The 26,248-nt window shown below is 56.6% G+C and overlaps 3 protein-coding genes across 12 annotated transcripts in view; 2 read left to right on the top strand and 1 right to left on the bottom strand.

The window, feature by feature from the left end:
- The window catches only part of ACACB (acetyl-CoA carboxylase beta), a 39,845-nt gene extending 37,290 nt beyond the window's left edge, over positions 1-2,555 (top strand). For all 7 annotated transcript variants that reach the window (XM_077309048.1, XM_077309051.1, XM_077309049.1 and 4 more), the window contains 3 exons: positions 111-281; positions 441-577; positions 731-2,555. In XM_077309048.1, coding sequence (XP_077165163.1) covers positions 111-281; positions 441-577; positions 731-857 — 435 coding nt within the window. In that variant the 3' untranslated portion in view covers positions 858-2,555. The remainder of the gene's footprint in view (positions 1-110; positions 282-440; positions 578-730) is intronic.
- A 405-nt stretch (positions 2,556-2,960) lies between these two features.
- Positions 2,961-16,710, bottom strand: FOXN4 (forkhead box N4). 4 transcript variants are annotated; one of them, XM_077309063.1, is made up of 10 exons: positions 16,573-16,710; positions 16,119-16,207; positions 9,597-9,763; positions 8,866-8,984; positions 8,654-8,782; positions 7,908-8,035; positions 6,973-7,069; positions 6,287-6,494; positions 5,300-5,674; positions 2,961-4,659 (listed from the first exon to the last, which is right to left on the bottom strand). In XM_077309063.1, exons 2-10 carry the CDS (start codon positions 16,202-16,204, stop codon positions 4,403-4,405), a joined length of 1,566 nt encoding a protein of 521 aa, XP_077165178.1. In that variant the 5' UTR covers positions 16,205-16,207; positions 16,573-16,710; the 3' UTR covers positions 2,961-4,402. The 4 variants fall into 4 exon arrangements, with proteins under 4 accessions (XP_077165178.1, XP_077165179.1, XP_077165176.1 ...); XM_077309064.1 differs by having other exon boundaries at positions 8,866-8,981; XM_077309061.1 differs by lacking the exon at positions 16,119-16,207 and having other exon boundaries at positions 16,573-16,700.
- Positions 12,924-26,248, top strand: part of MYO1H (myosin IH) — a 45,093-nt gene continuing 31,768 nt past the window's right edge. The window contains exon 1 of the mRNA XM_077309059.1: positions 12,924-14,090. The gene's annotated coding sequence lies outside the window, so the exon portion shown is untranslated. The remainder of the gene's footprint in view (positions 14,091-26,248) is intronic.

Below are 26,248 nucleotides of genomic sequence, written 5' to 3'. Positions count from 1 at the left end.
CCCCAAGCCTCTGCTGAACCACATGGTTATGGGGCAAGAGGAAACGGGATGTGGGCTAAACCAGTCCCCCAATGAAACTGAAGCATTTTTCCTACCCCCCCCCCCCCCAGGATATTCTTCAGTGGGAAAACGCCCGGACTTTCTTGTACTGGCGTCTGCGGCGCCTCCTCCTGGAGGAAGTGGTGAAGCGCGAGATCGTGAAGGCCCACCGGGAGCTGAGCAACAGCCACGTCCAGTCCATGCTGCGGCGCTGGTACCTGGAGACAGAAGGCGCCGTGAAGGTTTGGGCTTCCCCCATCTTTTGGAGTGAGCCCCTTTGCACAGGAAGGGAGGAGCGGGGCCCTGAGCCCTGAGGGGTCCAAGGTGAGGGTGGGTGTCCAGAGGCCAGGGCAGCCTCTTTGGCGTGTCTTGGGCTTGAGGCCTGCCTGCCTTCCCTTCAGGGCTACCTGTGGGATAATAACCAGGTGGTGGTGGAGTGGTTGGAGAAGCACTTGCAAGAGGGGGACGGGGCCAGGTCTGCCATCCGGGAAAACATCCAGTACCTGAAGCGGGACTTCGCCCTCAAGCACATCCGGAAGTGAGTGAGGAGGCAGCTGCCCCTGGCGGTCTGGCTGGGGGGGGGGGCTTGGGTTGGGAGCGGCTCCGTGACCCTGGCCAGGCCATCTCAAGGGGTGCGTCAGCAGGCTGAGGATTTCCCCCTTGCTTTTTCTCCTTCCGGTGCGCCCTGCAGTTTAGTTCAAGAGAACCCAGACGTGGCCATGGACTGCATTATTCACATGACGCAGCACATCACCCCGGCTCAGAGAACTCAGGTCGCCCATCTGCTGGCAACAATGGACAATCCCACCTCTTCCTGACCAAGGCCAGTCGCACAGCCGGGAGGACCACCCACCCACCCACACCTCCCTCCCGCCCTCCCTCCGAGGCGGGCCCAGACAGGAGACCTCAGGGCCTCCGAACTCCTCCCTGCCTCTTGGTCAGCCTACAGAACTGGCCGAACTTTGGCTCCCGGGCTGTTGTGGCCTGCCACGGAGGGTCCACTTACAGAGGGCTCGGTGCTGTCTCCAGAAGCACAGGGTGGCCTTTTCAGAATTTACATCCAACCCAAATGGCACCTCCAGGCTCTCCGTGTCCCCTGTGCAAGGACAACACGCCCAAGAGCAATGCCAGCTGCTTTTCCCACAACATGATTCAGTCTCTTTTTTACAGCAATCTCAGTTTTGCAATTGTAGCTCAGGGCAACGGTCCGAGGCAAGAAGGGTGTTTCTGTGTCTTTTTCAATGGCCTTGAGGGAGCAGAGTGGGGGTAAGCCACGACAAAAGCATCCCGTGCCTTGGATCTCCGAGGGCTGCGAAGGGCCAGTGTGAAACCAGGAGAGTGTGCAGCTGGGGAGACGGTGCCTGCAGCATCTTAGCTCTTCCCCTTGGCTGCCTTGAGCAAGTATTTGAAGAACTCTCCCCAAAAGTCAGTTCCTGTTGGCAGCATTTCCTCCTGCACATGAAGCACCCTCACTGGAGCGTGTCCACCTTGCGTGCTCCTCGCATTTCCACCTGTTGGAATCACGGGCTCCGGACTTAACCATGATCTTAATTGTGCCTTATTTGTAGAAGTCAATGCCGCGGGGCTACTGAATTTATTTGCTGGACGGCTGGGATGGTTGCATGTCGGGAAGACGAGCGTTTTTGGGAGCGCTAGTTTGAAAGAAGTAAGTCCTGCTCATGCTGAGTGTATCCTGGGCTGCCTGAGAAGCTGCATCCCGCCGTCCTACAGAGGAGGTAGACAGAGGAGGTGGCAGCCAGATCTCGCTGCTGACGACATCCTTTGTGTAATGTTGCATTTCCTGATGATTACACTGAGACCGAAGATGCAGTCGGCTATAGGATGGCAGCAATAAATGTGCAATGAAATTGGGGGGGGGGGTGCATATTGAGTGGGCTTAGTAAGTTTTAGATCACCACAGTGGAAGTTTTTCTTGAAAAGGGAAAGAGGTTGGTTTTGACTTCCTTTGGGATGCTCTTTCTTAGAGAAAAGGCGATTATTGAGGGACACGTTGCCACAGAGGGGAGGTGTTTGCAGGACAACTTTAAATAAAATGCCCTCAATTTCCAGGAACGTTTCTGTAGCTCTCCTGACTGAATTCGGTACTTGGCTATTACTGTCCCTATTGATTGTATAAATCAGGGGTAGTCAAACTGCGGCCCTCCAGATGCCCATGGACTACAATTCCCATGAGCCCCTGCCAGCGAATGCTGGCAGGGGCTCATGGGAATTATAGTCCATGGCCATCTGGAGGACCGCAGTTTGACTACCCCTGGTATAAATGAACCCTGGAGGGGAGACTTACCCCCCACCATATATTCATTATAATGCCAAAGGAGTAGCTCTTTCTGATGCAAGCAGGCACCATTACAGGCAAAGACAGGAAGCTCTAAAAATGCCATCCAATCACAGGGCTGAGTAGAACACTGTAAAAAAATGAATGATACTCCCATTGCAGTGGTTAATTTTATTATTGCTGTAAAAAAAAATTAAAAGTATTTTTGTGTCAGTTGTAACATGTAACATGTTGGCTCAACGTGTAAAACAGTATTTGGTCTCACAAAACGTCGTTTTCTAGGTACCCAAAGTGCTCTTTTTAAAGTTCACCTCAACAAACAAACATGATCCAAAGTGTAACGACAATTTACAATGTTTTGCTGGTGGTTCTGAATAGTTAAATTAATGCAAAAAAAAAAGTTACTGCAAGAATTAAAAAATAATACACAATTCCTTTTTGCCGTCATAAAAATAAATATAAATAAGATTTACAAACAGTAATACTGCGTAGCCTAAGCACTAAGAAACGCTACCCTGGGAGCCTAGAGGGGCACTTAGGAAGGCTAATGAGACACGCCAGTTAGCCCTAACGCTATCCAGTGGCCAAGTTCCTTGTGTAGTATCATGTTTTTCAGGGGACCCACTTCTTCCTCCCTTGTTGGCACTGGCGAGTGTGGAAGTTCCCGATGCTGATTGGCTGAGCTGGGGTTGGAGACTTGGGACGTTTGAGCTGCAGTCCAGATTCTGTGAGGGAAGAGGAAACAGTCCACTTGGCTGGGCAAAGAAGAGGTCCCAGAAGGTATGGAACAGAAAGCACCACAGCAGAAAGGGTGGAGAAAGGACCATCTAAGAGCAGTTTTGCTGGATCAGGCCAGTGATCCACCTAGTTTGGTATTCTGTTTCCTGTGTCGGTCAGCCGGATCTCTTAGAAAGTCAACAAGGAGGGGCACAGAGGCCAAAGTCCAAGGAAGAAAGTTTTTGTGCCCCACTTTTCACTACCCGGGGGGAGTCTCAAAGCAGCTTACAAACCCCTTTCCCTTCCTCTCCCCACAACAGACACCCTGTGAGGTAGGTGGGGCCGAGAGAGATCTAAGGGAACTGCTCTGCAAGAGCAGCTCTTAGAGAACTACGAGTAGCCCAAGGACACCCAGAGTCTGCTGCTCTTTAACTACTGCACCCCACTGGCTCTGCTCTTGCGTGTAGGAAAGAAATTTCACAGTGGTTAAGATCCAGAAGGGCATTTAACTCTGGGGAGGAAGCAGAACCAGAGTTGCTGCAGGGTACAGTTGGGATACTGGTTCCATCTGCATTTGTGGCCTTGACACTGGAAGGGGCCCAAGAGGTCCCTTGTTTACTGGCTTGGGAGGCCAGGCTGCAATGTCACTGCAGCCAGATGGCTTTGAGGGGGCATGGGCAGCCAAGGGGGAGGCAGGGACTGAATCTCACATCTTGAGTCAAATTTTCTGGCCAGTCCATGGTCTGCAGAATTCTAGTGCCTTGATTTTGGAGTCTGTTTTGTCCTCCTTTTCCAGTGTAAAACAATAAATTAAGGTAATGGCATTCAGAGTATCAGGTTCGATGTTAAAAACCAGTTGGTTGCTTGCCCTGATCCAGGACACATGCAGGAGCTCTGTTGCTCTTGCATAGTGGAGGGTGGGCACAGATTGCCCCATTCTCTGAGTTGCAAAATGTTCTGGGTGCGCTGCAGGAATCCCCATGCAGTGCGCCTGGCTCCTCACCAGGCAGAAGGAAACGTGGCACCCCCACATTTGGTCTGTCGGCTTGTGTCAAGAAGCAGGTCGGGGAGACGGACGCATACAGGCAAGTGGCTCCTGGCACCCTGCAGAACGGCCAGTGGCTCCGAGCATTCTTGACCAAGCCTGTCCTAAAATGCGGTCTGCTTGTCGAGTTTTAGGACTGTTTTAAAGGTCTTGGAAATGTACGGGCAGGTGGTTCCAGCAGTCGCTTCGGTGCCAGGAGCCCCCACAGGTTTGCGTTTGAGCCAGGTGGGGAATGCCACAGTTTGAAAAGCACGCCTGCAGGAAGAGCTTGTCCGGAGGCCGGAGTGGCTGGGCGGGCGGGCTTTTCAGAGCAAGGCGATTGGCTTATTCCCTTGGGAGCTGATGTACTGGGGTGACGAGACGGTGTCCAGAGCCGTGTAGGTCGTGTAGAGACCGGTCACCTGCAAGTCTGCGAAGGAACGGTCATTGCTGCCGCCACCGGAAACAGGGTTGAGGCCGGAGGGGATCATGTCGCAGTCTGCAAGCGCCAGGGGGGAGTTGCTGAAGGCTCCCCAGGTCTCCAGGCTGAAGCTGTCATCCTTCATCTCGTCCCAGAAATTACCTTTAAAACAATAACCCACTTTGAGCACATCCCAAAGCTGCACCAAGTGACATAGCTGGTTGGTACCGCCCAAATCCTCACCCAGCAGGGCGAGCGATTTCAGCCTCCCTTTCCAGCTACATGTTCAAAGCATGCCTGTGCGCATGAAGCTTGGACCCCACCCCCTCCCTCTGCCAGATGGAAAGCTACCGTTAAGCATGTCAGGAAGGGGCTGTGAGCAGATTGAACAGAAGGGCTTTTGGCTCTGCAAAGCTTCCTTCCTTCAAATCGGGTTGATCTCTGGAGTGCCGGTGGACTCAAACCTCACCACAGTCAAAGTTATTCCCAGCGCATGCAGGTCTGCATGATTCAGTACACACCACTGTGTTTGTAAAATTCGCTTTTCAAGGGGAAAGCTGGCTGGACCAGTTACACCACTGCAAAGACACCGGCCCTAAACCGGACTGGTACCCAGGCCAGGTAGACAGAGGTCCCCCAGAAGCTCACAGGCCTGGAGGGACCCCCCCCCTGGTTCAAGGCATGAATAAACAAACGCCTTGTGCAGATGTGGCCCTACTACTCCCCCCCCTCCTCCCAGCCTCTCCCTTCGCCATGCTGCCTGAGTGCCCAGGGGTGTGATGGGGCAGCTTCCAGCTCTTACCTTGGAGTGCAAAATCCATGATGCTCGGATCCAGAGCATCGACCTCTGTGCTCATGTCAGTCGCCACGCTGAGGAAATCAGGTGCGCGGCTCACCAGGTGCTGCGGGAGGGGGCTCTGGCTGATGCTGTGCAGGGCGTGGAGAGGGGGGGTCTGCGCGGGAGCGGGTGAATCGGGAGTCAGGCACGCCTGGGTCTGAATCTGATGGTGCAGGGGGACAGCCTGCAGGGACAGCGTCATGACTGGCTGGGGTTGCAGCTGCCCCATACGACCGTGGGCCGCTGCCGCGTGGCTCAATGCGGAGACTTCTGCCTCTGCTGCCTTGCTCAGCCTCCGGCAGCTCTCTGGCCGGTCCGTGATGAGTTTGTCCAGTTCTTCTGCAAAAGGGAAAGAGCCACAGATGGACTCCTGTGGCAGAGACCAGGAGGAGGGGGGGGATAGCTCACAGGGCCCAGAGCATAGCGCATCATTTTAAAACTTGTGGCCTGCAGGCTCAGTTGACCGGTTTCCCAGACAAATGGCAGTAAGAGGACCACAAGCGAAGAAATAGCCCAACTTGAGTTCTCACCAGCAAACAGAGAGCTAGCGGCCTCAAGGGCATGAAATTACGTTTGCAGCACAAAAGCGGCCCAAACATTTATTCGATCTGCAGCATAAAGCCAACATACAAGCACCAGGGCCATCCAGGCTGCAGCCGAACGTAGGCCAAGAGAAACAGGCCACGGCCTCCTTGCCGGCCTCTCGGCCAGGCCCCGGCCAGGGCTGATCCTGCTGAGCTCCTGAGCCTAGGCCCTCCCGGGCACGGGGCAGAAGCCTTCCGGAGGAAAGGCAAACGGGAAAAGGCCCAGAATCTACCCGAGAGAGACGGAACCGAAGCGTGTCCGCCTTGGCCCACCCGGCTCCTGCTCCTGCTCTCACTGGACAGGGATCTCGTCGCTGTGCCAATTCTCCTTGCTCTGCGGGGCCTTTTCTAGTCTCTGCGGCCCTACCTGGGTTTGCCATGCTCCGGTGAATAGCGGCCAGGTCTTTCCGCTTCCACTTCTGCATTTCTTCCTCCATCTTGTCGATCTTGGCCGGGTTGAGGGCCCACAGGCAGCCCTTGCGGGACGTGCTGCTCAGCGTGTTCTCCACCTTTTCGAAGCATTTGTTCAGAGACAGATTGTGGCGGACGGAATTCTTCCAGCCGTCGGGGGCCGTCTGGAGGGCAGAAAGGGCACCCATGAAGACCAGCCGGCCCTTTGGTCCTCCCCGTGGGGCCCTCACAGCCCTGTGAGGTAGGTTTGGCTGAGGCTAGGCGTGTGACTGGCCCCAGATCACCCAGCAGGGCCCCGTGGCAGAGCGGGGAGGGTCCGGCCTTGCTCTCCTGAGGACTGAGGTCGCAATCGGACCCTAGCCGCTCCCCTGCTGGCTCTCAGTTGAATTCGACCCTTAAGGAGGAGTTGCTCCGTGGCTGCGCGGCCAGACAAGGGGGAGCTCTGAAACACCCCGGCCAGGCCCAGGACACTTAGAAGGGGGCCTTGCATTCCATCATGGCGCTGACTAATTGGCAGGACATGATTCCAGAAACTGGGGTGCTGCCCGTGACTGGAGTGGCAGAGGGCTACGAAGGGGCTCAGGCAGAAAGGACCCCACGGCGGGAGCCCAGCGCCTGCCCCTGAGGCTCGACCCCTCTAACCTTGAAGTAGGGGAAATGCTCCTTCATGAAGCTGTAGATCTCGCTGACTGGCAGGCTGCCGGCCTTGCTGTTCTTCAGAGCCATGGCGATCAGGCAGCTGTGGGGATGAATGGGAAAGGGTCACTTTTTCCTTCTGGGGGTGGTTGCCAAATGCCCCCTTCCTGAAGGAGAATCTTGCACCTGCTCCAACCTGGACAGGTGACCCCCCCCCCCTCTAGAATTCTCTCCGGCATTTGCAACAATGAAAGAGTACTTGCACTTTTAATAAGTCCCCCCCCCCCCTTCTCTCTGGAGGGCAGAATTTTGCAGTTCTCAAGTAATTTATATTCAGGTGAGTAACAGATTCAAGTCCGATAAGCACAGGGGAGACCACGAGATTCGGGGAGCTTGAGCGTGCGAGAGAATTGTGGCTCCCTTTGTCGGTTCCTTGGTGTTGCGACCTCTGACTCTGCCACGCTCAAGCACCTTGTGGGTCGCGAATCAAGCTGTGCTCAGGTTTTGCAAACGAAGGGGCCGTGGCTTCCGTGGCTGAGTCTGCCCCTCTCCCCTCCCCGTCCTCCTGCCTCCCCACGGCCTTCCAGCCCTCCTGGCATCGCTGCCTTCTCCCGTGACTCTCGTCATTGTGTTGCCAGAGGATCAAAGCCCAGTGGAGGCCTTTCAGATTTGTTTCAGGCTGGGTGTCGTTTGACGGGGGGGGGGGGGAAGGTCCTTGAAGTAAAAGGGGGCAGCCTTTATGAAAAACGTACGGTTAAGAGCAAATAGGAAAGGACATGTGGCCGGGTTGGTTCTGAGAATGGGGAGCAATCCGATGCAGCTTGCGTCTTTGTCCGATCCCACTTGTGTGCCGGTCCCTGGCCTTTCCCCACAGACCAGGCGGAGCCCCCCAGCCCCCCTCTGCCGACTGCTCCCTGGCGATTTCAGCGGGTGCTGCTCACCTGTAGGAGTAGATGGGCTTTGGGTAGTGCTTGGCGTGCAGCTCGTGGGCGGCGTGGGGAGCGATGCGGGGCTGCGAGTACAGAGGCTGCGCTCCGTAGGACGTGCTGAAGAGGGGGGCTGCGGAGCACTGAATGTCAAAGAGAGAAGAGGCTCAGGAGGGTCTGAAGCGGCAGCACAAGGCTTGAGTCCAGGGGCACCTCGAAGACCAACAAAGGTCGAGTCTGACTAGAAGCTTTTGAAAGGCATCCTGGACTCAACGTTTGTTCTATCGGAGAGGGAGAGAACCACCCACAGTTTTGTGGGAAAGCCAGCGGTGGCGGCCGCCGATTGGCTAGTGCCTGTGTCACCCCCAATACTACCCCCACTTTCCATTGGGAGAGCAGGTTTGCCACAGTGGGCCTTTCAACCGCTGGGTGAGGCGCGGGAGGCCTGAGCGTGTCCTCGGGTGTGCACTGAACCAAGTGTTAACACCTCCCAAAGACACATGTCGACGCAGAGTGCTGGTGTGTTCCTTAGGCCCAAAACTGCTTTCGAAGGGCGGCATCCGCTTGCCTGCTGGAGTCCCCGCCCGGGGTCACGGGAGGCTAGAAACCCAAATGCATCCTCCATCCACAGTGAGGCCAGCAAAACTGGGGGGGGGGGGATGCATGGTGCTCTGCTCCCAGCTTGGCTGCAGAATGTGGGCCACGCAGCCTGGGGGCTCCTCGAAGCTCCAGCGGCAAAATCTCTGGAGAGGAAAGGGTACCTGGGCCGGATTGTGCGCGATGGCAAACACCTGTGGAGCACTGCAGGATGAAGGCGGCGTGAAGAGCGGGGGGTGCGGAGGCCGCAGGCTGGGAGACGGCTGCCCGGCAGCTGCTGCATACGGACCCATCTGGAGCCCAAAGGGGGAAAGAGAAGCATCAGCCGGGCCGTTCCTCTGCCGGCCCGGCCCTCGGGAGGGGAGACCCTTCTTACGTTCGCTCCGTGGGAGGAAACGGTGTTCAGTCCCAGCATTCCTTGGGGCAGGCTGGCCTGGAGGTGGAGCAGAGCGCTGGGGGGTCCAGAGGGGACCATGTTTGCTGGCACGGAACCTGCTTGGGAGAAGAGGGGAAGGTGAGCGGCACAGTTCTCCTGCGTCTTCCCACAGGAAGCACCAGTCCCGGGAGGCCCTTCCCCAGGAGCCCCTCCGAAAGGAGCCGGACGGTTGGGACCGAGGGCTCCGTCCACAGGTCGGCTGCCTCTTGCCCTTCCGGGTTGGGGAAAGGCTAAGACAGAGGAGAGAACAAAGGTGGGAAGGAGCTTCCTCTCACGCCCCTTAGACCCCCTTCACCTGGCCACAGGGATCCAGGCACACTCAAATGAGGCTGCACTAGGGGAGTGCATCCTCCCCCCCTCCCCCCCCGGGGCTGTCCTTGGAGTCATTTCGTCAGAAGCTTCCCTGGGTACAAAATGCCTGTTTGCTAGTTGGGAGGACCCGCCTGGCAGCACATTTCCCACCTGCCTGAGGGATCTGCTAAACATTTATCAGGTGAGGGGGCCGAAGAGGGGCCTGGAGGGGGAGGGGGAGGGGCCCCGGGTGGGCGTGTCCGCAGCTGAGCTCCCCCACCACCTCTGGGGTCCCCCACGAAGCCTGAGGCCTGTTGCGGGGGTCTCTCCACGGTAGACAGGTGGCGGAATCCCTCCTGGCAGGGCGGGGAGTGACCTACCGGCCTCTTGCAGCAGCAGCGCACTTTGGGCGGCCGTGCCATAGTCCATCCTCTCACTGGCCCTCTGCTGCAGCCGTGGGACGTCGACGGAGGTCAGCCATGACAGGGACTGCAGGTCGCTGGGCACGTCCTCTTCGCTCAGCTGGGGGGGGCCAGAGGCCAAGAGTCTGCATGCAGAGAAAAACCTTTTTGTATTTTACTTTTTACAGCGGGTGTCTTCTTGCCGGGCTTGAGGTGGGGCGCCGCGGGGGAGGCCTGGCAGCCGTGTGCTGGGGCAAGTTCACCCAGGACTCTCTCTGCTGCTGGATTTTGGGGTGCAGCGGGGAGGTGCCGTCAAGTGACCGCTGACTTCTGGGAAGGATTTCGGGCAAGAGACACAGAGTGGCGGTCTGCCCTTTCCTGGCTCTGCGTAGCAGCCCGGATTTCCTTGGTGGCCTCCCAGGACTGACCCTGCTGAGCTTCCAAGATTAATGCGAGGGGCCAGCCTGGGCCGCCAGAGCACGGTAAGAGAAGTGCAGAGGCCGTTGGCCATTGTCTGCCTCTGCGTGGCCACCCCACCTTCCTTGGCACTCTCCTCTCCAGGTTGGCTCCAGTAGATACATAGAATAACTGGGGCCCAGCCCTGTTTGCTTCCTGGCTGACAGCAGGCTAGCTGAGCCAACGGAAGCCAGCCTCTGGCATCAGTGTGGGAGAAGCCTTCCTGACAAGGCGTGATCTGCAGGTAGCCACAGACCTCCTCTTGCACTGAACGAGGGTGCTTTGCGCATGGATTTTTTGGTAGGCTGAGCTTGTAACGCACACACTGCCCTGCTAGATAACGGGGGGCGGGGCGGGGGGAGCTCTGTGTTTCCGGTAGATGCCTACCCCACTAGCTGAAGGGCCGAAGCCTCCAGAGGAAGTGAGCCCGGGATCTGCTGAGGCTTCCGCCTGCATTTTAGCGGGAGTTTAATTGTGCCCCTGGATGGTGGAAGAGCCGCGGCTGAAACAGTTTGCTGCTCTTGGGGGTCAGTTTCCCTGCCCCGGAGGGTCTACCAACTTTCCTTCTGCTGTTTCCCTCTGGATTGTTGCAGTGAAATTGTTCCTGCTGCTTTCTAGGGCTGTGGGAGACCTGGCCAGTCCCAGCATCCCCCCCCCTGGTAGTTCCTCCTCCTGTATTTGGGGGGGGGGCAATAATTGACACTGCCCTTCGGTTACAGGGGCAGGCTGTGCTTGGAGCGGTGGGGGGGGCATCAGCTGACCCCTCTTCCTGCGCCCGCATTGGCCAGACCGTAGGTAAACAGGGGCATCCAAGGGTTTGAACCCCAGGGCCGGCCCTTCTGGTTGGCAGCAGTTGGTCCCCGGGCATTGTGAGCCGAGGAGGCCATTGTGCGGCTAACGACTGTTGCCCAGCGGCACGTGGCAGGCCTTTGTTTTGGGGGTCCTCCTTGCTTAATTGTTTTCCTGCCCCTCCCCCCCTTTTACAAACTCCACATTAATCTGCCTGACCGAGGGGAGCCATCTGGTGCTTCTGGGCCTGGCAGTCCCTCCAGCCACGTCCTCCCGCCTCGACACAGAAAGGAGGTCAGGTGGGCGGGAAGGGTCAGCGCCCGCCACACACGCCTCCTGTCACATGCACCGGGTCCCCTCCGAACCTGAAGCACTTGCAGGGGGCTGCAGCATGGAAACATGATCGGCCCAGGGAGGTCCCCCTTGGGTGAGGGCCCAAAGCGGGCAGCACCTGCCTTCCCTAGAAAAGCAGGTTTGATCACAGAACTGCCTAATCTCAGGAAGGGGGGGGGGGGAGAAGACCATCTCCTTGCGCATCCTCCAAACGACACAGCCAGTTTATGCTGGGAAGAGCAGGCCGCAGACTGGGAGACTCTGCAGGGCTGACAGCCTGGTGAGTGCCCAAGCAGAGGGAGACCATGCACATGCCAGAGGTTTAGTCCTTTTCAAACTATCTCAGCCACTTGTGCTTCGCTTTGGGAGAGAAAGGGACTGGGCACTGCAGGCCAGGCTGAGGCCTTTTGAACCGGAGAAGCCGGGGATTGAACCTGGGACCTTCTGCATGCAGAGGAGATACTCAGTCACTGAGCTGTGACTCCTTCCCTCTCCATAGATCAATGGCAGGACCACTGCTTGGCATGCAGAAGTCTCAGAGCAGCTTACAGTTGCCTTTCCCTTCCTCTCCCCACCACAGACACTCTGGCTGGGAGAGGAGGCTGAGAGAGCCCTGAGAGAACTGCTTGGCCAGAACAGCTCTGTCAGGACCATGCGGAGCCCAAGGTCACCCAGCTGGCCGCATGTGGAGGAGAAGCGGGGAATCTGACCCGGCTCTGCAGAGTAGAGGCCGCCGCTCTTAACCAGGACCCCCCCCCCCCAATCTCATGGAGACGGCAGTCAATCCGGGTGGGAGGGACACCCCCCCCCCTGCCTGAGACCTTGGCAGCCAGCCAACAAACGGGGCTCTCTGGACCATCAAATGCTCCAAGGCAGTTGTGTCCACTTGCAGCTCATGCTCAGGGCCCTCCCCCCCTCCCCCCTCCCAGTGCCCAGGGGGACGAGTGCCCCCCCCCATTCGCAGCATCCTTGTGGCTCAGTTTCCTTGGAGGAGTGTGAGAGCATTGGATGACTTGCAATCTGTCCCCCCTGGAAGCCTAACAGTCAAACAAACAGGAATCCTTCGCGGTAGGATATTAATTGCCCCTTTCTTCCTCCTTGGTTCATTTCCAACGGTTCTCCTTGCTGGAGTAAACTCCCTCCTGCTTTGCCACTGGAACAAAGGACTCGCCTGCTTCGCCTGACCTGAAAGCCTTCCCAGCCACACAGCAGAATTTACAGGCTGGTTTCAAACATGCTTGTGTTTCTTTCAAAATCCTTTGCCCTCTCTCCTTGGAATTGTGTCCTATAATATACCGGGGGGGGGGGCAAAGAGCAATTGTGTTGATGCGGCTGCAGTTGGGGCTGTGCGGTGTTCTCTCTCTGAAGGACTGTTTGTCCTGATGGGGAGAGTTTCCCCCGCGAGGCAAAGAGCCACTTCAGAGGGAGCACAGATTTGCACTGGCAAAACAAATCCAATCCTGGCCCTTCTCAGGCACAGAGTAACCCACACGGGTCCCCTTTGGTGCCTTCTTGGCACCCAGTCACAAATACGGACAGCAGGACCTAAGGAAGGTAAAACCAAGGAGGAAAAAGGCCCGGGACACCTTCGGGGGGGGGGGGGAGGAGGGGCCGGGGCTCAGAGGCAGAGGCTCTGCTTGGCAGGCAGAAGGTCTCTGGCTCAATCCCCAGCCGCATCCCCACTTAAAAGGACCGGGCCGGAGGGGGTGGGGAAGACCGGCTGAGAAGAGAACTCCCTTGATGTACTAATGGCCAGCAGGAGGCTGCCTCAGGGACTGGCTGTTGGCCTCAGCACTGCCTGATTCAGTAAATAGCACAACATGTCTTGTGCCCCTGGAGGAGATCTGCAGCCACACCCAGCAATGCTGACCAGCAGCCTTACGGAATCTGGATGCACCTCTGGATCCAGATGTGGGGGACAAAAGCCTTTTCTTAAAAACACTGGCCTATTCCAAACCGGCAAACTGGATGCTGTTTCCAGACTCTCTACAAAGTCCCGATTTCCCTCCTCTTTCGTGGTCCGTCTCTTCCTTTTCAGTCTCCCTTAAGAAACCAGATCTCTCCCAAGTCCTGCCGCCGAACAGGACTGTTTCAAGCGAGACCAAAGAGTATTCTTTGCCCAGCCCCGGCCTTCCCCTCGCTAATTGAGGCCGTTTCCCATTTTGTGGAGCCTTCATGCCCCCCATGGAGAACCCGGGACGGCAGGTTCCCGTCTTGGGCTGTGGTGACAGCACAAGGGTAAACAGCCCGGATAGAATGTGACAGCTCTATTCTCCTCTTAAAATCAGCCGGCCCCAAAGATTCCCTTCTACATAATCCAAAGTGTTTTCTCATGAAGTAGAACAAATAGGGCTCTGCACTTTGGGGGTGTGCTCTCGGTTTTCAGACCATTTGGCCACTTGGAAAATGAGGTCATGCAATTCAGTTTAGACAACACATTCCCAACGATAAATGACATTTGAAGAAAAGCCACAAGACTTTGGAAACTGCCTCCGTTCGTGGGGGGGGGATACTCCCCCCCCCAGTTGAGCAGGAACGTTAAAGTCTGTCTCGCATTCTGCATTTTATTAAATGCGCTTCCTTAGAAGTGTCACTTCAACAGCGAAAGGTTTGTATATTTGACCTACACCAATGCTCCTTTCCTTTGCGCTGCGCGTTAAAATTATTCCTCCTCCCCAGAGGGGTTGACATTCTTCCAAAACCTAACATAACTAAGCACTTTGAGGCCATCTGCAGCTTTCGTCTGGGCCTGGAACCGGCCCGGTCCAGATTCTGGGTCGAGGGAAGGCTAAAGAGCCAGCGAGGGCTTCACCAGCCTTTCTCCACCGCAGCTTCATGTGCAACGACTCCCTCGGAGAGGAGTGAGGAGCCGGGGGCTAGAAGGAAGCCTCTAAAGTGAGTACCTGCTGAGGGGAAAGGGGGGGAACACCCTGGAGCTGCGGGGGGGGGGGCAGGGGGGGAGACCCTGACATTCATCCATGCCCCCCTCAAAGCTTCCTTGGCGGGAAGTAGATGGCTATGGTAATACGTGGGCGTTGCACATCACGTAACGAGATGCCAATCAACTTAACCCGGAGCGCAGCTATTAGGCTTTTGCGATGGCTGGGAAACCAACTGTTGGGCTTTTACAAAGAGTAGATGACTGGGCAGCTCCATGACTTCCCCCAAAGGCCTGGTTTGTGCCCCCCTCCCAAGGGACGCTGCGGGCTGCATGCACGGTTTGCACGGTGGAAGACCCAAGCTTAGGCAGAAGGGAGAAAGTTCTCTTCTGGCAGAGCTGTAGAACACGGGGTCAGCCAAGGAGCCGCACAGTGGGAAGATCAAACATGGCCCTGCCCCAAAATGGAGTCAGTTCCCCTCGCTTAGCTGCCTTGAAAAAGGGAGGAGGCAAAACCAGTCAATGCAATAACTCTGCGGGCAAAGGCTGCCTAGCTCTGAGTCAACGCGGCTGGAGACGCAGGCCACTATTCCCATGATGCTCCCCTCCCGAGCCCTCCAGAGACCCCCAGCTGGCTGCTGCTGGGAACAGGATGCTGGACTAGATGGAGGCCCCCCGGAGCCCCCTGCAGCAGCCGGACATTCTCAGTCCTTGCTTAGCATCTGCCCAAGTCGGCCTTTCCCGGCCTTTTGACCATGGAGGTCCCGCTGGGGCACTGCTCAGCCTTCCAGGTACCAGGAAGTGATGTCAGCTGGCTGCGTCTGTCTGCCACGCCCACCCCCAAGTGAGAGCCGTCTTGGCTGCAAAGGTTTAAGTGGCTGGGGCGCCTCCCCTCCCGGCTCATCATTGGCTACTTTGGGAGGGGGGGCGGGTCCACCTGCCCAAATGAGGGTAGAATACTGGTTTAACCCCCCCTCCTTTTCTTTCCACCCAGAGCTGAAAATGGGTGGGAGGCGCAGGGTGGGAGAGCTCTTCCCAGCCACCATTTTGAAAATGGCCATGCCCTGGTTGGGAAACCCTGGCTGAATGGCTCCTTGGGCAGTCACGCCTTGGCCATCGTGCGCATGAAGGGAAGGTTTTAATGCGCTGCATTTCAAATGTGCATGTGGCCTGGGGAAAACAACCAGGACATAGGTGGGACTCTGCTCCCCACTGCCCAGATGCACACTGAACTCCCTGTCCTGGTCACTGGGTGGAGGTGATGCCCTTACCTAAAGGTGCAACAGACACCAGCTGGCCCCGGAAGGTCCACGGAGGCTGCTCCATCTGGGGCAGGTCCCACAACTCTCAGCTCCCTGGCTGAGCTAGATCCTTGCTTCAGAGAGTTTGACAGCAGCCTACTGATTGGCTCGCTGCTTGCCAAAGGTCCACAAGGCACGGCTGAGTGCAGGATCGGGGCCACGGGGGGAGCTGATTTCCAGCTCTTCAAGGATCAAGTTCCCCCTGGGGTGGCTTCGGCAGGCCCCCGCCTGGGGAGAAGCCTGGGGAGAAATGTCCTGTCTCTTGAACAGAGGCTGAACGTGCAGGAATGACCTGTGGAGGCTCTCCGTGGCCGGAAGGAGCTACCTTCACCTCACGCGTGGCACCTTAACACAAAGAGATCTGGGCAGTTGCTGTACGGGTCTGAAGCAGCAGGACAGAGTCTGAGCCCAGAAGCCCCCTGAGGACCACCGAAGGTTTGCTCGGGGCAGGTGCCTTCATGTGCAGGTGCGCAGTGGTGTCCCTGGACTCTTTGCTCTTGTCCTGACGAAGAGGGGGACACGGTTTCTCCTGCCCGCCTGCCCAAGGCTGCGCTAAATGATCTCAAGAGCTCTCAGTGCAACCAAGCGGCAACTAAGGCGCGGCCAATAAACGGCCCATCGAGAGATGCGCGCAGGAGGCGAGCTCCCGGCACGATTCGACCCCAGCTCAGCGGCAGCCGGGAGGCGCTCGTCTTCGGGGGACGCGATGCCTTTGCCCGGGACGCTCCAGCCGCACTTCCTCACCTGAACTCCTGCGGCGGGGGGCGGCGCCCGTGCCCCGAGCTCCTGAGCAGGCCCGCCGTGGCCGAGGGCAGCTCGCTGTCGATCATCTCCTGGCCAGAGAGAGGAGAGGGCGGGCGCCAGGTGGGCAGGGGCAGGCGGCCGAGCACCCTGCCAGGTGGGATGCCGGCCCGGCCCAGCCCAGCCCAGCCCAGCCCAGCCCCGCCAACCGGCCTCCCCCGCCGTGTGGCCCAGGCCAGGATGGGAGCCCGGAGTTGACCCGGTGGGGCTGCAGCCTGCGTCCAGGGCTTCGGGCGGGCTGAGCTGGCGTGGCCAGGGGCACCGGGAAGAGGGGCTCGCTTTTCGCCGCCCCCCACCCCCCCCAAGCCGGGCTGGCCGAAACGCAGATCCGCCCGAGCCCCCCCGCCCCCCTCCCCCCTCCCCGCCTCTGCCTGGCGGGACCCGCGAAGGAGCAAACCTGGCGGGCGGTCCGGGGCGGCGGCGGCGGCTCCTTCTTCGCTCCCTGCGCAGGCGGCCGTTTTTAAATTTCCCTCTCCGGAGCTGTCCAGCCTGGAGCATGCGCGCCGGGGAGGGGGCCTGCGGGGGAGGGGCCGCCCGTGCCCCGCCCCCACCCCTACCCCCACCCCACCGAGGGGCCTGGCGCCGGCCGGCTAGGGCGCGGGGGGGGGGGTTGGAGGGGCTGGGGGCGCCCCCGCGCGGCAAGGCCGGTCTCCGCCCCGAGGAGCGCCCTCCCGCCCGCCCTCCCGACCTCCCTCCCGGCCGGCCGGCCGGACAGACAGCGCCTACAGGCTGCCCAACCACCGGGGACGCCGCGCCGAGCCCCAAGGAACGCCCGCCCCGCCTGCCCGCCCGCCGCCGCCGCCGCCGCCGCCGCCGGGCTGCTGGGGCGGGAAAGAGCCCGCCAAGGCGCCTGGGCAGGCGGGCGGGCCGGCAGGGAGAGGCGCCAGGCAGGCCTCCCCTCCCTCTCTCCTCCCCTCCCCTCCCTCCGCACAACCGCCCTGCCAGGCAGGCCGAGCAGCGGCCCGGGCGGGACTGCGGCGGCTGGAAGCAGAGGAGGGAGAGGCGGGCACCCTGGAGGCCATCTAGCTCAGCCCCCGCCCAAGCACCCCCGAGGAAGCAAGCCGGAGCGGCGGTCCCCGCAGCGCCTGCCCAGAGAGTGCCGTGCGGCCAAGGGGGCTCCTCTTGGCAGGCCCCCCCCCAAGGAGATTTTGTAGCGCCCGGGGGCACCCTGCCGGCTTCCAGTTCGAACCTGTCCCCCTCCCCCCCGTTTCCAACTCACTTTCCTGCCCCTACCAGAGTGGCCTGCAGGGTTCACCTTCTCCAGTTTATCTGCACAGCAACCCTGCAAGGCAGCAGGGGGACTATGTTCCAGGCAGTCACTGGAGGCCTCCTGCTATTGCAATGGATCCCCAGCCAATAGAGATCATCCCTCTCCTCCCCTCCCCCCACCAGAGAAAGGAGCTGCTGTGGAAAGATGACTTTGCTTGAAGCCCCCTCCCTCCCCAAACTCCCCCCTCCTCAGACTCTACCCCCAAGCCCCGCAGGTGTTTTCCAGCCTGGAGTTGGCGGGTCAGAAGAGGGTGCTGGGTTCAATTCCCGCTCCTCCTCCACATGCAGCCAGCTGGGTGACCTTGTGCCAATAGAAAGAGCAGCAGCAGCAGCAGCAACATCCCTCTTTTTCCTCACATGGGTGGCAACGCCCCCCCTCCCCCCCCCCACACTCCCTACAAGGAACGCCGTCTCCCTACCTAGTTTGACCCAGAATTGTGGATATCTGAACTGCATGCTTTAGGCTGAGAATTTCACTCTTGCAGGGGTGCAGTTTTATTAAATTAATAGTGTGCAGTTATTAAGAACCAAACTAAACAGTTTTTTAAATAGAGTTCATTTCCCTGTGCAAGTCCTCGTGCTCTGAACCTGAACCATCTATTCCAATTTACAACATGTCCAGAATGCAGGGATGGCCCAGTAGAAACGTTAATATGTTTTAATCAGGGTTTGATTCCTTGCCTTTCTGTGCTTCAATTTGATTTAATTCCCCTTCCCTTCTTGAGAGGGACCCATTCTCTGCTCAGCCGAGTAGACCCAACCAGACCTGCGGGGTGTAGAATGGCTGACTTTTGGGAATGCTGATGTGGTGGAGGTGGAAGATTCCTCCCCAGGCCTGGGAGAAAATGCTTTCTCTCGCGCTCTCTCTCTCTCTTTAAGAGGGGTTCAGTGAGGACTGACCCTTTTCAAAGAGGCAAGTAACCTCACCTGGTACAGGTGTTCCGCCCCTGTTAAAAGAACAGGGTGTTGTTTTTCCAGGCAGTTGGCAACCTGGCCGGGATACATTTATTTGCATTACAGAACAGAGTGGAAGGAAAGGAAAGTCCGGGTCCGTTCCTGATTTGCAAATGCTTCCTGAGCACATGGTGCACAGAACGGTTTGTGGTGCTGGTTACAGTGTGGGCAGCGTGAGGGAGAGCCAGGCAGGCAGGCAGGCAGGCAAAAAGAGGCCGGGGGTCTCAGGGTCTGAGGCCGGGGGTCTCAGGGTGGGCTAGGTGCTTGCATGCCCTTTGCAGAGTTGAGATAATGATTTAAAACCACAGTTAGAAAAGGGGAGCAAGTCCTACAGAATTCAGGAGGACTTACTCCAAAGTAATCATGGTTAGGATTGTGCGGTGCATCACCCAAAGTGCTGAAGGACACCCAAAAGAAGAAGATACTGCTGCCCGACTACTTCCAGCAAGGTGTTCTGCTTTATCAGCAGACGGCTGTTTCTCACCCAGGTGGCCGTAAGCGGAATGCAACAGGGGGGGGGGGGGCTTTGACAGAACCGGCCGTTTTGCCCTGGTGTGCAGGAGGGGCCTGTAACTGCCTCAGTCTCACAAGTTGTGCTTAGAAACCATTTAGTGGGAAATGGCCAGTTAATCCCACTGGGATCCGACTTTTAGCAGAGCAGCGGTCTCGCCACCAGAGAGCCTACAGATGGTGCATCGGGTTTGACAAAAGGCGCAGCCACCGATTCTATGCAGGGATGCAACGGCCAAAAAGTCCTTCCCTCCAACGGTGGCACCAACACCAGGGTCGGTCCTAGTGCCTGACCGGTTCATCACAAGGCAGCTTTTCCATTCCACAATTGAAATCCTTGTGTCTCTATGCAGCTACATCTTGCCATTTTGTGCAAAAGAAAGGAGGCATTTTTTTGTCTCCATTCATTAATCTATAATCCGCTTTTTAACCCCAAGATTCATGAAGAAGGCAATAAAACCATACAAATGCGATAAATGTTCATATGCGCCGTTAATCGTGGCGTGTGCCGGGTGACCGCCCCCTCGGAAGGTGACCCGGTGGCTGCAGAAGGAGGCAGGCAGTCCTTCAGGGGTGCTGGTCCCAAGCAGAGGGGATGTTGGAGGGCAGGACCACCCCTAGGAATGGTGGCCAAGGCACAGAGGGGGAATTGGTGTTGAGGGGCCAGGATGGGACTGATAGGGTCCCTGCCGGCTTCTGCACAAATGCAAGTTTTAAAAAGCCTTTTCCTCGGGGGCAGCTCCAAGCAGAGCGCAGGGCCACGATCCAATCTCGGTGTAATCAAGGCAGACAAGATGGCTGCTGGACCTTTTCTGCTCAGGAAAGCCAGCAGCTGGCTCTTCAGTCCAAGCGGGCAAAGGGCACCTCTTGGCATGGGCTGCCACCCAAGGTGCCCTCTCATTTCCCCCCACCTGCTGAGCAGAGCTGTTCACATCCCGAGCCGTAACCTTCAGATGAGCCATGGGCCTAGGGGTCCCAGGCTGCACCGGAGCAGGGCTCCTCGTGTTCACGAACGGCAGCTCAGCCGCACAACGCAGAGGGAACCCTGCGGCCACCTGCTTCTCCAGCAGCAGGCCAGGATCCGAGGACATTCGTCCCACCCCCAACTAGGGGGCGGATATGCTTTTTAACATGACAGCCACCAAGAGCTAATTCCAGCCAGGGTTTTAGGACCCATCTCACGGCCACTAGCCAGCTGCTTCTGAATATTCACCCCCCCCCACTTCAAGAACTGCTTCCATGGGGGGTGGGGGTGGGTAGCTGTTCCAGAAACAAGGCCAGGGCCAGCAATGAGCGAGGTTTTGTCTGGAGCACCCTTGCTTAGTTTGCACCCCGCTCAGATGCCCCCATCAAGATCAGCCCTGATTGCCCCATGCTTGTTCCGTCACACATCCTTTTCTCCCCTCCAGATATCAGGTTTTAAACGCCAGTCAGAGATCCCCAGAAAGGTAGTTCATATTACAGATAGGCGTGCACATACCTGCCTTTCTCTGTGTGTGTTCAAGGAAGGACACGTTTGTTTAAATAGTGAGCTTTCTCTGGGCTGCCAGTTGCAGTGTTTCTGTTTGGAGGATTGCTAGGATGTAGGTCGGTGCTCCCATTTTGGTCTGCGCTGTTCTTCCCCGTTCTGTGCTGTCCGGACGACCCAGCGGCCTTTCTCTTGCCTGACGGGCATAACTCAAATGGACACAATGAAGAGATGGCTATTAGCTTGACTCAGGGTGGCTTTAAGTTGACAGATTCTCTGTGGGCCTTGACATCTCCTGCCCAGGCTTTGCTACCAATTCCACATTGTTTTTGTTTGATTTTGACATGACTCGGAAATCCAATTAAACATTTTCCCCCACCTTCCTTGTCCAAAGCGCGTCGTGTCAGTAATTGGTAGGAACAAGTGGGCGCATGGGCCTCCTTTCTCCTGGCAGAGGCCGGGTTTAAAACTAACATTTTCAAAAGCACTTCGTGGTTTGGGGAATGGTCAATTAACCTTCTGTTTTCTGCGGGGAACCCTGCAACGAACTGTCAACAGTTCAGTTTGGTCCGATTTGTCCAGTGACCTACAACGCCGCGGAGTTCACGAGGACATGGAACTGTGTCATGACAGATTTACTTCCTGGGTTTGGTGTAGTGGTCAGGAGGGCGGACTTCTAATCTGGCATGCCGGGTTCGATTCTGCTCTCCCCAACGTGCAGCCAGCTGGGTGACCTTGGGCTCGCCACGGCACTGATAAAACTGTTCTGACCGAGCAGGAATATCAGGGCTCTCTCAGCCTCACCCACCCCACAGGGTGTCTGTTGTGGGGAGAGGAAGGGAAGGCGACTGTAAGCCGCTTTGAGCCTCCTTTGGGTAGGGAAAAGCGGCATATAAGAACCAATCTTCTTCCTCTTCCTCTGTCCCCAAAGAAAGAACCACTTGTCTGCGTCTTCTCCAGTCTGCGGATGGCCAGCTAAATCGATTAAGATGTGACCCCAGCTGGTATTATGGTATACAGAACCCAGAAGGAAAAAAAAGTGTGTCTGTTTTTATATCTACCAAGGTCTTTGGTGAATGGCGTAAGAGAGGCCCTGGCTGAACCTTGAACACATATTGCAGACATGCTGTGGCCAAAGCACCCTGCTCCACAAAGACCTACACGTTCCTTTGGGCTTCTGCAGGCAAGCGGGCCCTTAGTCAGAGGATGAACCTCAGTCGCTAACAGAAATATTCGTTAGTGGGAGCCTGAGTTGCCCGGAAGCCCCGACAGGAGGAAATGCACTGCGGAGTATTAAAAGAAAGAAAGGCACTTGGCGGTTGTGCCAGGCGGTTTGCCTTCGTGGTATGACAACCGGAGTGCAGAAGCAGCGGACGGGATCCAGGGCCAGAGAGAGCCAAGGCAGGTTTCTCTTTTATTCTGCACCGGAATCCTTGGGCAGCTGTGGATGGAAAGATCCCAGGGGGTTTCCCACATGTTCTTGGGGGGAAATAATTTGTGGGGTGGCAAAGACTGGGGATGCTCATTCGGCTGATCAGCAGTCGAGCTGGCAGGAAACCGTTTGTGTGGCGCCTGTTTGCGAGGTTCATTTCTGGCCAGCTGTTTTTCCATAAAATGTCCTTGAGATATTTGCCTCCCGCCTCCTCTCTTCCGACTCAGGGCAGCCGACAAACCAGCCAGCCAGCCGGGAAAAGGCGTTGGCATCGGCCTCCTGGAGCCACCCAGGCTGTCTGGTCGTCCAACCAACGCCCTTTGCAGCAGCCCTGCTCTGAGTCCCTCCAGGGGTCACCGTGAGAGCAACAGAGCTGAATTCTGGGCATGGGCTTTCGTGCGCAAGCTGAGGCCCCACATGAATCTTCGTGGGATCCGACTGTGGCTGACGGACAACGAGACACGGGTCAGTATTTGCCCGCCTAACTCCACCCTCCAGAAGCCTCAACGCCTGGCAGGAGGGATTCCCCTGTGGCTCTCTGCCAAGAAGTTAAGAATTCTGCCCAGGCCTTTCCCAAGTGTTGGGAGCAGCCCGTGGCTGCCGTCCTGGGGGAACAATGGTGGGCTGCCTCTTCCGGTCGCTTCAGGGTTGATTACTCATTCAAAATGACAGCTCTTGTCTGGCGTCTAAAGGTTTGGAGCGCCCGCCCCGCCATGCAAACGCACCACATTAAATCAAGAACCAGAGCCCTTCTTCGGGGCCGAGTTCGAGGTCCCCTGCTCTCCTCTTTGAAAAGGAGGCATCTTGAAATGCCAAAGTCGAAAAGAAGCACCGCCCACTGGCATTTCTCTATCCTGCAGGGCTCCTGCCAAACTGAGAGTAACGCTTAAAAGAAGCCCAAGCAGTAGGAGGAACACTTTTGTCTCAGATGCAAGATCCATTGCTTTATGCAAAATGCTAACATCAGAGTCTTCAGTTGGTCTGTCCATCAAGAAACCGACTCAATCGGAGTGAAATCGCCCTGGAATTATTCCTGATTTGGAAAACGCTTGACCTTTTCTGTCTCTACCCAAACTACTCCCAAGAACGTGTGACAGCCCCCCCCCAGCCCCCAGCCCCCAGGCTTCTCCCAAACAGTTTTTTCTTCTCATGTCTCTGCAAGTTGGATACTTTTCCGTTAGCGAATAATTTGTTGAATAGTCGCCTCCAGAAAGTGTGGTTGAAAGCAAACCGTGCGGGGATTTATTCTCCTGTTTCTCTATTGGATTTACTTCCTACTTCCGTATTTCACAACAGGATTCCTAAGACTCTCTTCAGCTTGACCGACCCGTGTTTTGTGGCCAGGCCTATCCCGCTGACCCCAGCCAAGACCCCTGCCCCAGTTCCCCCATCGGACAAAAACCAATCCGTTCCAGGAACTATCAGGCTCCCTGGTCCCTAAGTGGGGCTGGCAGATGGAGACTGTCCTCATTAATTTTAATTGGGTCCTATAGTTCTGCAGTTAAATAAAACACAATAGGAGGAACAGCCAGCCGGGAAGTTCTCCTGCAGAAACCGAAGGGAAGGGAAGCTTCGCTCTTGCACAGCTCCTGCTCACTCCAGTTTGCTTGCAGATAACTGTTTCCCACTGGATTACACCCAGCGCAATGCAGAACATTCACATCCCTCAGAGCAAGGGTGAAACCACAGTCAATGAACTCCCATCCCCTATTATCTCTCCCCCACACACACACAAACACACACTCTCTCTCCCTCTCTGTTTGGAGTTGCAAGCTAACCCTCAAATAGTTTCTTTCTGTATTTTGTCAGGTTTTGCCTTCCTGACGGAGGAGAAGGATGACATTTCAAGGCCTACAGGACTTTGTTTCCTCCTCACGGTGGCTCCTTTTGTGCCTCAGCAGCTCAGGACTCCTGCCTCGGTTCCAACTCCTGCCATCCTGATGGTCTGTCGTCCACCCCTTGTGCCCCCCCCCCCCGGAAGGCCAGGCGGGCAGTCTTGAAAGAATCTCCCCGTGGAGAGAGGCAGTGAGTGGACAGATTTGGTTGCCTGTTCTCAGCGTAGCTGGTGAAGTCCAGAAACCTAAAACGATAGAGTTATTCTCCAGTGAGGGCGCAGCTCCAGCAGCCCCACAGAGGCGCTAATCTTTGTTGTCGTCTTTGTTCCCTGAAAGACAATGCAGGGAAAGGGAGCCGGAGATTATGCTCCACATAATAGGTGACCAAGAACGCATTCAGACATTAGCTGGTGCCGAGGATAGAGCCTCCTTCCCGAGGGGGAAGAGAGCGGAGGCAGCCAAGGGAGGCTCGGTGGGGCTTTGGGTGGGAAGAGATGCCTGTAAATAGACCCCAGGCAGAGAAATTTCCCCACGCTTCTCCTTCCGGGACCCCAAAGCAGACCTTCGTAGGCCAGCAGTTTGCAGCCCCTTCAGCTCGAAAGCCGGGCCTCGGGTGGGTCTTGTGTGGACCGGAGTCTGTGTTCATGCAGGGGCAAAGAGAAACCCTGAAAGAAACCATTACAGAGCCTCAGTCGTTTTAAAAGAATAGATCGATTTCAAAGCTGTTTTAAGTGCCTCTCAGTGTGGCAGACTAGAAACTTTTCTGTCTAAAGCACCGCAGGACCATCGCGTGGATTTCTGGAGTGTTATTTAAATGGGAAATGAGACATTAAGACTCTCACCGTTTCAGACAAGCTGCCTCCTTCTGTTTGGAGAGAAAGAGGGGGGCACAAAGAGCATTTGTGTCATTGGCGGCAGATGTTAACTTGTAGGTTGGGTGCCAGAATTTGGATGATATTTCTTGGCCAGGGCCATCGGTCATCAGAAGCAGTCTGCCTGGCCAAACTGGCAGCATCTCTCCAGAGTCCCAGGGGGAGAGAGGTCTTTCACACCGCTTTTTAACCAACCCTTTCAACTGGAGAGAGCAGGAATTGAACCTGTGACCGTCTGCATGCTGACCAGAGGCCAGCACTGTTTTCTTTTAAAGACACCTGTTTGGATCTTGACAGCCGAAAAATTAAACATTACAACAGAAACAATCCCGTCTTTCCCTGGTAATGCCATGGCCTCCAGAACCAGAAGTGAGGCTGACTGGGTAAAGAAATGTTTTTGTGACATTTGTAGGGACAACAGGAAGGGTTAAGAACATCTCCCCCCCCCCATCAATTTTACCCTGGACCTGTTTTCTCTGGTTTGGGAAAACACAGTGCAATGACCACACGTTTACCTTCCCAAATCCTTAAAAGTGAGATAAAACTGCACTTATTGCTTGTAATATTTAGAATTAATGAATGCAGCAATGAATAATTGACAGCCGTTTTAGCACAAGCAAGAATTCAATTAAATTTGAACAAGAGACACTCAGGCACGTGGTAAAGAATTCCTCTTTCTGTTTTGTCCGTCAGCAAACAATACCGTCCGGATCCCGTCACCCAAGACAAGTGGCAATGAAATGGGTGGGTGTGAGAAAGAGCAAAGCGGGTATTATGTTGCTTAAAAGTCATTCATCACATCTAGGCAAGGCAGGAATCTGAACCCAGGACAGGCTAAGAGCTGCAGAGAGCTCTCTGCGTGGGGGGAGGGGAGCACAAAGCTGGGCCCCGCTGGTCCAATGCTGCTGGAATCATTCAAACATCCGCCCAGGAAATATTGCAAGCAAGACGTGCGCGGTGGATGGCAGTGCTGGCATCAGGCCATGAAGATGTGATGAAAAACCCAGGAGAGGGGCGAGGAGAACAGCCCCCCCCCTTCAGGGATAGCGGCTCAAAGAGTCCAGTTGCAAAACCCGGACCCCGAGAGGAACAGGCATGAACGGCTCAAGTATCTTGTGTCGAAATAGTTATGGCTTCTTTGATACAGAACTAGTGACTGAGTGTTAATCTAGATGCAGGCGGGGGGCTGTGTTGGTCTGAAGCAGGCACACACAAAACCTGCCAGTCGCCTTCCCTTTCCTCTCCCCACGACAGACACCCTGTGAGGCAGTAGGAGGGGTGGGGGTTTTCTCGCAGGGTCCCCGTTGTTTTCGGTGCCGTAATGTCCTGTCCTGGTTTGGATGGACCACACGAGCTGGCTCTTGTCGGATCTCAGAAGCTGAGCAGGGGTGGCCCTGGTAGTCCTTGGGCAGGGAAGAGCTCTCGGGGGGAAGTCCAGGGCTGCCACACGAAGGCCGGCCGGCCGGGGCAAACCGCCTCTGTGCGTCTCTTGCCTTCCCAACCCTCCGGGGTCCTGCTCTGTCCACAACCGCAGGCCTCTCTGAGGAGAGATGGAAGTTGGGAATATCAAGCCTTTTAATTATTGAGCGCATGAAACATTCAAAGGCTGCCACGCCATCCGCTCACTGCTTTGCACTTTTAATTTTTAAGCAACGTCTTCTCCTGGACCAAAGTTGGGACAAGAGATCTTGTAACTCGCCGGCGATACATTATTAAGTGGGACAGTTTGATCC

The sequence above is a fragment of the Paroedura picta genome, chromosome 13, assembly GCF_049243985.1.
Source record: "Paroedura picta isolate Pp20150507F chromosome 13, Ppicta_v3.0, whole genome shotgun sequence".
Lineage (NCBI taxonomy): Eukaryota > Metazoa > Chordata > Lepidosauria > Squamata > Gekkonidae > Paroedura > Paroedura picta.
The sequence above is the reverse complement of the archived record's forward strand: the minus strand, read 5'-3'. Positions and strand labels throughout refer to the sequence as shown.

Coding starts and splice junctions, on each gene's coding strand:
- FOXN4 (XM_077309061.1), bottom strand. CDS start 16,673: ATGCTCCAGGCTGGACAGCTCCGGAGAGGGAAATTTAAAAACGGCCGC. Junction 8,985..9,596: donor GCTGCTGCTGCAAGAGGCCG/GTAGGTCACTCC, acceptor TCTTCTCCCAAG/CAGGTTCCGTGCCAGCAAAC. Junction 8,783..8,865: donor TTTCCTCCCACGGAGCGAAC/GTAAGAAGGGTC, acceptor TTTGGGCTCCAG/ATGGGTCCGTATGCAGCAGC.